The sequence below is a fragment of the Talpa europaea genome, assembly GCF_964194135.1.
Source record: "Talpa europaea genome assembly, chromosome: 3".
Classification (NCBI taxonomy): domain Eukaryota; kingdom Metazoa; phylum Chordata; class Mammalia; order Eulipotyphla; family Talpidae; genus Talpa; species Talpa europaea.
The window spans coordinates 97,403,115-97,413,336 of record NC_140069.1 but is presented as its reverse complement, the minus strand read 5'-3'; the positions used below and the strand labels follow the sequence as shown (position 1 = coordinate 97,413,336).

The 10,222-nt window shown below is 48.2% G+C and overlaps 1 protein-coding gene across 1 annotated transcript in view; it reads left to right on the top strand.

Annotated features, from left to right (window-relative positions):
* Window positions 1-1,547: 1,547 nt before the first annotated feature.
* The window catches only part of IGF2BP3 (insulin like growth factor 2 mRNA binding protein 3), a gene marked incomplete at its 5' end in the record, with an annotated part of 118,419 nt that continues 109,744 nt past the window's right edge, over window positions 1,548-10,222 (top strand). The window contains 2 exons of the mRNA XM_084230763.1: window positions 1,548-1,722; window positions 3,073-3,133. Coding sequence (XP_084086889.1) covers window positions 1,548-1,722; window positions 3,073-3,133 — 236 coding nt within the window. The remainder of the gene's footprint in view (window positions 1,723-3,072; window positions 3,134-10,222) is intronic.

Here is a 10,222-nt window from a genome sequence, read left to right as displayed (position 1 = left end):
GCGGGCAGAAAACAGGCAAAAGGAGACAAGAACAATTTCTCAAGTGCGAATACCACCTAGGGGGAAGGCAGAGCGGTCTTCCTGTTTTGAAGAGTCCCAAGTTCTCCAACTAAAATAATTTAAATAAAAGTACCAGCCTCCCCCAACACCCCCTTCACAAACTCCAGGAAGAAATCGTTTCCTTTAAACACCGACTTTTCCCACTTTGCCGGCTCTCCCCGGGCCTCGGCGGCCCCGCACGCCCCCGAGCCCGAACCCCCCGCCCCTCCCCTGCCCTCCCCTCCCCCACCCGAGGCCAAGCCCGCCCCCCGCCTCATTTATCCCGGAGCCTTTTCTGAGTCGCGCAGCCAATGGCAAACGCGAAGCCGAGAGCCCCCGCGAGCCGGCGGGGCGGAGGAGGTGTCGCCCAGACGCCCGCCCCGGACCCGCGGCCGCCCATCCCCCACGGCCCGCCGCGCCGCGCCCGCGCCAGGAGGGGGTGCGGGGCGGGGTGCGGGGCGGGGTGCGGGGTGGGGCGCGCCGCCCGCCTCTCCCGCCGCTGCAGCCCCGCGCGTTTCCGCCCCTGCCCGCCCCGAAAACGTGCTTTGGGCTCGGCCGGGGCTGCACGTCTGTCATCAGAGCCGCGGGGCGAGTTCGGGATCGCGACTCTCTGATTTGTTCATCACCTCCAACAATTGCATATGGAAAACTGCGGCCGCGAGAGCTGAAGCCTTGCCTAGTTAGCACCCTCCACCCGCACCTCTTTTCTTTCTTTCTTTTTTTTTTTAAAGCTTGCTCTCCCTCCCCGCCCCCGCGGGGCCCGCCCCGACCAGATAACCCTTTCCAAACTCGCGTCGTGACAGCCGGCCCCTCCCGCGCGCCCCGGCTGCGGCTCCTTCAGCCTTTTCCCTTCCTCCCCCTCCCGCCCGGGCCCCTCGCCCAATCTCGTTTCCCCTCCCCTCCCCCGCCTCGCGCTCGCTCTCCCCCCCCCCCCCAACCCACTCTAATTGAGGCGCTGGGATTCCTCACGTGAGACGTTGATTTGTAGTTTGAACACGTGGCTCATTCAAAAAGCCGGACACTCGGAGCGGATTTTTTCCGCCTCCTGCGCCTTCCTCCACCCCTTCTCCCCTCCCCGCTGCCAGTCACCCCTTCGGGGTTTTTTTTTTTCACGGGGAGGCGGCGTCGGGCCTCCCGGAGTGTGATATTTCCACCGGCCGCCGGCCGCCGCGAGAGGCCGGGGAGGAAGAGACAAAAAGTAGTTTCCCCCCCGCCCCCTCCGGCTCGCCTTTTTCTCGCTAATCCCGCCTCCTCAGAGTTAGGAAGACTCGTTGATGCATTTGGTGTGTAGTGAGGCTTTTTCTTTTCCTTTTTTAATAGCTAGGAAACGAAAACCGAGAACCCTCCCATTGGGTTTGTTGCCGCTGCTCTCTCGGGCCCTCGGTGCCTGCCGTGCGCGCTCCAACGGCGAGGGGACGAGGGCGCCCAGCCCGCCGCAGCCGCCCGTCACTGGGGGTGGTTTTAATTTTTCGTTTTTCTTATTTTTTTTTAAACGACCACTCTGAACAATGAACAAACTGTATATTGGAAACCTCAGCGACCACGCCGTGCCCTCGGACCTGGAAAGTGTCTTCAAGGACGCCAAGATCCCGGTGTCGGGACCCTTCCTGGTGAAGACGGGCTACGCGTTCGTGGACTGTCCGGACGAGAGCTGGGCCCTCAAGGCCATCGAGGCGCTTTCAGGTGGGCCCCGGCCGGCCCCGCTGGGGTGTCTGCGCGCGCCCCCGCCCCGCGCCGCCCGCCCGGGCCTGCCGGGGTCAGGGGCCGGGAGCCAAGGCCCGTGGCCGCCGCCTCGGTGTCCACGCGGGGCCCCGGGCCCGGGCGAGGCGGGGTGCGGGCGGGGAGAGGAAGCGAGGCCCGGGCGCCCGGACGCGTGGGGTCGGGGTGTTGAACTCCGTCTGGGGACGGCCGCGGCCCCCCGGGGCTCCCGTCCGCCGGCGGGGGGTTTGCGGGCGGAGGGCGGACGCGCTGTCAAGAAAGCCCAGGCGCGGACTCCGAGGGGCGCAGAGACCCGGCCGGGCGCCCCGAACTGGGCTGGGGGAGGCGCGGCCGCCCGCGCCCGCCTCCCAGCGCTCGCGCGGCTCGCGGCCCAGGCGCGGCTCCGGGCTCCGGCGTGCCGGGCCTCGGGGGCCGAGCGCGAACGCTCGCTCCTTTCTCCTTCCTTCCTCTCTGCTCGTTATTTATGGCGCTGGCGTCTCTCTCCCCTCCCTCCTGTCCCAGCCTGCGGCGGCGGGAGAACGCAAAGTGTCCCCCGCCCGCCGCGCACCGAGGCCCCCACGCTTCCTCTCCGCCCTGCGGGAGGCGAGCAAGTGCGACCTGGGCCCCACGTTCAGCCTCCTCCCTTCCGACGAGCCAGAAGGGCAGGTGGGCGGGGGCGGCCGCTGGTGGCCGGGGAGGCGGCCCTGGCTGCTGTGCGGGGCCGCGGGCTGCAGCCTGGCGAGGTGGCGGGGCGCGCGCGGTGGGGCGGCCGGGCGGGACCGAATCCCGAAGGGGAAGGCAGCGCCGGGGGCCCTCGCGCGGCCGCGGGCTTTTCGGTGTGGCGCGCGCCTCGCGGGCCGTCGCGCGCCGTTCCTTCCGCGGGGAGATGCACCTCTGGGCGCCCGCTCTTGCGGCGCCTGCCCTTGGGTCCTCGAGCCTTGCGCCCCGCTCCTTGCAGCGGTGGGTCTGCGCTTGAAGCGGGGGAAGAGAGCCGCCCCAGCTCCCTTCCTGAGTTTGTCCTCTGGAGCAGGGTGGAGGGGCAGCGTCGGTCCTGCGGGCGTCGAGGGATTGGGTGACCCGGGGGGTGGGCGCAGAGGCCTAGGGGGAAGGTTGTCGCCGAAGTTGTGAGCCAGTCTCCCTGCCCACCTGTAAGTTACACACGCCGAGCCCCAGGGGGTCAGCGTCTCTCTCAGGGCCCTGAGCCGCGTCCTGCTAAGTTCCTGGGAGTTCTCAGGAGACCACTTGTGTCGCCGCTTTGACCGTGCGGGTCTTTCCGGCCAGGGGAGCTGCTGTGCTAACCCTTGCCAACTGTCTTCCACCTCTGTGTGTCCGCAGGTAAGGTGGAATTGCACGGAAAACCCATAGAAGTCGAGCACTCGGTCCCCAAAAGGCAAAGGTGAGCTCATCGGTTCTTGTTCTTACCCCATAATTGGAAGGAAAGACTCCTAACGCCACAGAAAACAATTTCTTTTTCTCTTAAGCGGCGTTTCTCATCTTTTACTTTTGCATTTAATTTTATGACAGGGGTGTGTGTGTCTTCTGTAAGTGTGTCTCTAAGTGTGTGTAAGGAATGCTTCCAAGGAACCGAGGGCATTTGTGGAGTCTGCCACTGAATTATTGTTATTGGTATAAAATTCTCTCAAGGAAGTTCGCACAGCTAAATGTTCTCTGGCGGAGTAGGTCAGGGTGTTACACCAAGAAATCAGTTTCAAAGGCAGTTCTGTAGGTCTAGGAAGCCGTGTATGACCCCCGCCCCCCACCTGTAAGTAATGGATGGACAGGAGCAGCTGCAGTGCAGGCGGGTGTGTCTCGCCTTTTTTACTCTGACCCCAGTTGGCAGCAACCAGGCTAAGAGGTTTGGGAGGCCATCCCCACATGTAAGAGGAGAGGAATTTACCTTTACCCTGTTAGCTACCAGCCGGATTGGAAAGCGTGAATGAAAGCCCGGGCTTCTCCTACTCAGAAGGGCTTTCATTCACTCCAGCGTTAGGTAGTTTTCTGCAAATGCTCTTTTGTTTTCCATTCATCTCCCCCTTTAAAAAAATGTTTTTGCTTCCAACATGAAGATCTGCATATTTGTGCTACTTAAGTGAGGGGATTGCTCTTCTTAGGAGAGCATGTGTAGTGTGCCACTTGGTAGAATGTTGGGAGAATGTTATATAACCTCTGGAGTATTTTGGAGAAATGACTCCTTAGGACCAAGCCAAATCTTGGCTCTGTGATTCTTAACTGGAAATGTGCTCCTCCCTCCGGATTTTGCGCCGTGGGGTTAGTTTCTGTCTTCTCTCCCATCCCCCACTCCCATTCTGGGCCCAGCTATACACTGAAAGTTAATTTAAACTAGGACTGTGTGTGTTGATTAGATATTGGTAAGAGTGTGTGAGCTTGAGGGGTTGGCTCTCTACCTGGTACTGTGCGGAGGGACATGGCTATATAAGGTGTTATCATATATGTAGATTTCTAGATTGAGCTCTCTTCCAGTAAAACATTTTCACAAATCTTGTTTTTGTTACTGAGCTGGGTTAGATTTGGAGGATTTCTCTTGTTCAGGAACTTAATTTCAACTAGAATAATTGGAAAGGGATTCATTCATGTGACCTGGTTTAGTTGTAGTTAAGAGTTTCTGTAGGTGTTGAGCTATTTCATGTAGGAAAATGTAGTTATTTTTTAAAAGATTCTAAAGTAGAATGCACTGTAAAGTATCTAACTTGAAGTCAGTTTAATCAGAATTACAGAGTGAGAAGATGTATCTTCTTTAAAATTGGTTTAGAGGCATAATCTGAATTGGTTGCTTAGGGGAAAAAATAAGTACATTCTGCAAATTCCAATTGGCTCATGTTTAGCCAGTGCCTTAATTTCCTGCAAATTTTGAATTAAAAAATAAGAGTTGTGTTGAGGGACTGGCATTTTAACATTTGTGAATTTCTGATAGTAATGATTAAATGTCTTGTTTTTTGGATATAATTCATTGACCTGAGTGTCAGTGCAGATTTCTCTGACTTACTCTCCTGATTTTTTACTTTCCAGCCTGGTGTGAATTTCTCCTCATGTGTAGGGAATTAAGTTAAAAACATCATGTAGTAAAGACTCCCTTTTTTTTTTTTTTTTTTGAAAGGCTTTTACCCAATCTAAAGACATACTTAGTCACTTGTTTTTTTTTTTTTTTTTTTAAATAAGGAACAGGAGTTGCTATTTAGGAAGGAATATAAGGTAAAGTGTTGTCAGCAATTTACTTATCAATGGAAGTTTTTTCATTTTATTAACAATATGGATTAAAATTCCTTATTGATTTTCACTAGCATTAAAATTCTCAGGATTTTAAATTATACTGTCTTACTTGTAAGCAGGAGTGACTACATAGGAGATGAATTTTTGCTGATTTTGAGAACAATCAAAGTCCTTTGCATATATTTTAGTCATTTGCTTAAGACAAAAGTAGAAATTTCTCTGTCCAAGGAAGCTTGCTGGAAAACTATATAAAATTTTTGTTTTAGCTGAATCTTGCAATTGTGATGTGGTTTCCCTTATCTGGACTTTTTTCACTCTGATAGGCAGTCGGAGAGGGCAGAGAAGGCAACGTGGTGCTCCACATGGCCAGCACCAATGTGAAGGTCTGGGTGGATGGGATTGGTGATAGTGAGTTGAGTGCCAGTGTTGTAGACCAGTTCTTTGTGCTTAGCAGTCGCTACATTCCATCCCACCATCATGTGGGCATCCGAGGCAGGCACACCCACATATGCCACAGTGACCTTTATACCTGTTGTGCAAGGCACGTTGTGAGCGGGTGCTGAGAATGCTTATGGAAGCACTCTGAGATGGATGAATGGGCTTGCAGCAACTAAACAGGGGAGCAGTTTCAGGAGGTGACTGGATGTTTATTTGGCAGGCTGGCCCAACTCTGACTTCAAGTATAGGTAGGCAGGGACCCTTACAGGAAGAGAGGCATTGTTGAGTTTAGTTCAGACCAAGTTTAGCTCCTGCTTACCGAAGTCTGGAGGGAATGTGGAAGGAATGTTGATTTTCTGCATTCAGATACCCCTCAGTTGGGGAAGATAATAGCAGTACTTCACAGAACTTGAGGTTCCTTGTATCCAAAAAGAAGATAGAGTTGGAGATCTGTAATAGTGTTGCACTTTTTGTTTCAAATATAAGACAAAGCAAGAAGACTTGACTTTACTCTGAGGTATAAGCTTTAAAAAATTTGCTCCCCTTGGGGAGGAGGGTGGGTGTGAATATGGTTTGTGACTTTGAAAGACTGTAGCTGAGTCTGATACTCAGTATCTTGTGGGACCTTGTATGTGCCCCTATGTGATTTTGTAAATAGCACTGATGCAGTTTTTTTGTTATGTCGTGGATCACTGGGCATGGGAAAAAGAATGGGAAAGTTGCTGACATTGGAAAACTGAGAGAATGGTAGTTTTAGTTCATTTTCCATGACTTTTCACAATTATGAACATAAATATATTTTCAAATTTTTGCAGCTTAAATTTCCTGATGGTTTAGCTGTCAGCATTATGATTAGGATTATTATAGCTAAAATATATTTGAATAAAGGTGACAAATAGTAGGATATAGTTGCTAATATTTTTCCAGAAAGCGTTTGTTAAAGCAAATATGCCAAATCCCAAATGTCTGTTTTTTGTTTGCTTAAAAAAAAGTTAAGTGAACAGCTTATTTCCATAATAGATTCTGATGTTTACCATATAAATTGTATAGATTGAGCATGTATGAAAGTTTCTGGGGTTGTAAACATATCTTATTTTAAGTGACTATTTAAAAGTTATTGCTGCATTTTGACAGCCATTAAGTAAAGAAGAGGGTGGGGCAATGTGCCCAGAAATGTGCTCCTTCTTCAAGGCATAAGACCCTGTTGGGTCAGGTCAACAAAAGCTCTTTCTAATGCTGAACATCTAAATACAGGTATGGATAGCTGTGCTGCTCCTTATAAGTGTGTACAGGTGAAACTTGTGCATTGGGTAGACTTCTCACACATGCATAGATTTGAATGTTAGGAAACTTTCATGGCTGGTGAAGAACCATAAGCAGGGTTATCCTTGGGAGTGCTCAGTTTAAAATCAGTCATGCATGATTGTTTAGGTGGTTATAGCCAAAAAGATTTTGCTTTTTTTAAATTTCATATTGTCTTAATATTTTCAAAGAGTTTAAATTTTTTTTACTTTATCTTTATTAGAATAAAAAAAGTTAAATGAATGTTGGTAAGTAGCATCTGTGTGATTGTCCACATTAACAAGGAAGACGTTATGGAAACATGACAAGTGCTTGGAGCCAGTGGGAATTCAGAATCTTGGCTTCTGTTTTTTTGGCTTTCCTTTTGATTTGTGTGATCACTTACATTCTCTGTTCATGCCAAATGCCTTTATAATAAACTACAAGGGGCATATTTTTCTGAGTTTTGCCATTCTGTTTGAAATAGATGAGTTACCAGTTAAGGTTTTTAAATATCTTTTGGAATTACAGAGATCCATGGTTTTCCCTATAAGGAACTTGTATTTCTATTTTGTAGTATGGAAGGTCAGTTGCTTTTGTATGTGTATTCATTTGGGGCAGTAGTGAGAGGGAACTTATTTTTGCCATGCTTTGAAATTCTTTTAAGAGGTACACCACTGCACTTAATGTGTTGTTATGGGTCTGGGGGCTTGTATTAAAGCAAAGCTGTTCAGCCACCTTCATATATTTTAAGTCAAGGTTTTTGTAATTGTCTTTAACAATGTTCAGGCAGCAGTTTTTCTAGGAGTAACCAGTTTTTGAAAGGTGTGAATTATCTGCTCAGTAACCCTGGTAGTTGGTTTGGTCTGGGAGGAAGGAGAGGGTGGCTATTCTTAGCCATTTCCTTTCTCGATTGTCGCATCTGATTCAAGCTTTCAGAGTTCTAAGACAGGAGGTGGCAGTGTGGTAGCAGTGACCGATGGGCAGGGTTGGCATTCTTAGAAGCACTGCCCAGCAAATCTGATGTTTACAAATGGACTAGGACTGCCAGGGTTTTTTGTTGTTGTTTTTTGGTAGACTGGTGGCAAGGGTAGTTTTTGGTCCTCTACTAAAATTGAGGGTGTAATTCACCATGGTCAAATTACTCTTTGACAAGTGTTCAGTACTGGTAAAGAAACACAGTTACAAGTATTAATATAGTGTGTGAATTTTGTTGCTCTGAGGGGGAATGCATCGCCTATGAATGTAATATTTTAGAGAATTATCCTGATACCATTTAACTTGATTAGGAAATAGTTTCAAATTACTATAGAAGTAATCTTTGCAGAATGGAACTATAAGCTGAAAGAGGCCTAAATTCTTAGATATATGTTGTATAGGAAGAGATTTATAAAGTAGAGGTGAATATTGTAAGCTTCATTAATTTGTAGTGTTTGGAATCATGGAATTGGACAGGATCACCTAGATCCTGGTGCCCTAAGAGGAGGGACCAACAAAGACAAGTTAAGGTCAGTGGGGTATAGAAGAAAACAAGCAGAGTGAATTGTTTCTGGGAGATAAATGAGGAACACCTGTGGAAAGGAAGGTATCGTCAGCTGTATAGAATACCACAGACATTGTGATTTAGATAGATAAATATGTGAGCAGGGGTGGTGGTAAATGTCAGCCTTCTAGTTTTGCTGTAAATAGATGGAACATGATTTATGAATTTTGGAGCAATCTGGATATAATCATTTTTCCAGAGTTCATTTATTAGGATTTTAGTTCATTTTCTTACTTTTCTAGGACCATAAGAAGGCCTTATGAGAAAAAGATTTATTTATACAAGCACTGGGTACAGTCAGAAGCGCGGGAGGGTGAGAGAATTCACCAGAGCGGGGAGCAGAGCAGGCAGAAGGACCGAAGTACACTGCTGAGGGGAGCAGCAGGCAGCAGGAGAGGTCTGCGGGCCATGTGGGACCCTCCTCAGGTGGCCGGGGTGCAGCCGGGGATGGAACCGGTGCTGCAGAGGCTGCCGGCAGCTTTGCAACCCAGCACTCAACCGTTGCGCCACCAGGGAGGCCCTGCAATCTGTTTTAATACTACTTGTGTCTGTCACTTTTTTATAGATGATATAGTCCGTGTTTATTAAAGTACATTTGGAAAGTCCTTTGCAGCTTCTTAGTTTCCACAGCATTGTAGACCAAGTCCACTCCTTCTGTGTGGTGTCTAATTTACTAGATGATTTGACAAATAGACATTAAAACTATTGGCCAAAACATTTTTGAATATCATTGGCTCATTAAAAATACTCTGATCATTTTGATATCTTAGGATGCTGGGATAAGTAAAGCATTACTTCCATTGTATTCATAAAATTTTTTAAAGATTTATTTATGCATATAATAACTGGGGAGCAGGCCAGAGGTGTAGAGGGTGATGAGAGGATTTACAAGAGAGAGTGGGGAGCAGAACAGACAGATCTACTGCAATACATCGCTGAAGGGAGCAGAGGGCAAGACAGGAGAGGTCTGCTGTGCCATGTGGGTTGGCTCCCTGGCTGGCCTGGAACTGAACTCTGGGATCAAACTCAGTCCTGCAGTGGCTGGTGATAGCTTGATAGCTCTGTGGCTTTAACCCCTGTGCCAGCAGGGAGGCTCTGTATTCATAATTTTTTTTTTTAAATTCAAGAAATCTGTTTTGCATATTGAGAAACCTCATCGTTGGTAGCTCTTCCTCAAATTATGAATTCCATTTGGCCACAGTAGTCACATAAACCAGGGGATGTGTTAGCTCAATTAATTTTGAGACAGATTACTTGGTCTGAATAACTCTTTAAGAATTGTGTTTGCAAGTCTTTTTATCAATAGGGTACTACTTTCAGAATGTGTTGAACACCTATTTAAGAAAGAAAAACTAATAAAAGAGATAGCACAATAGAATTTTTTAAGTGGTATTAGCTACTTTAACCAAAGGATTCTCCATAAAGCCACAGGAGAAGAAGTGACTTGCCCAAGGCACTGCAGGTGATTAGTGGGAACCCATTTCTAGGTCTTCTGACTCTGCCCTCCCTTCATTCCTCCCATTGCAGTTGTCAAATCCTCAAAGTAGCTTACACAGCAGCCGGATCATGTTTGCAATGGCAAGTTGGAGCAGAGATGTCCTGTTTCTTGCTTTCTCTGAAGAAAAAAGAAATCTTGTTTGGCTTCTTTGAAGGGTTGGTTTATCATCTTCATGTAGGAAAGAGGCACAGGTAGTCCGGAAAAAAGACAGGTAAAGGTGGTCTGGAACCCAGGGCATACTGTGGAATGAAAACATATGGACATCCTGTTTTAAGACAATGAGTCTATTTTTTGCCCTAAGGTTTTTTTTTTTTTTTTTTTTAAACAGTTTCATCTTAATGTAAATAAATTGCAGGAAGTGAGATTGTTATAGGACAGGGAGAGGGGCAGCCCAAACCCCGCAAACCTGCCTATTCTAAATGGGTTCTGCCATCCGCCGCATCAACACAAAACATAGGAGACTTTAATGGGAAGGAACTTTAATAAAACTAGGAAAC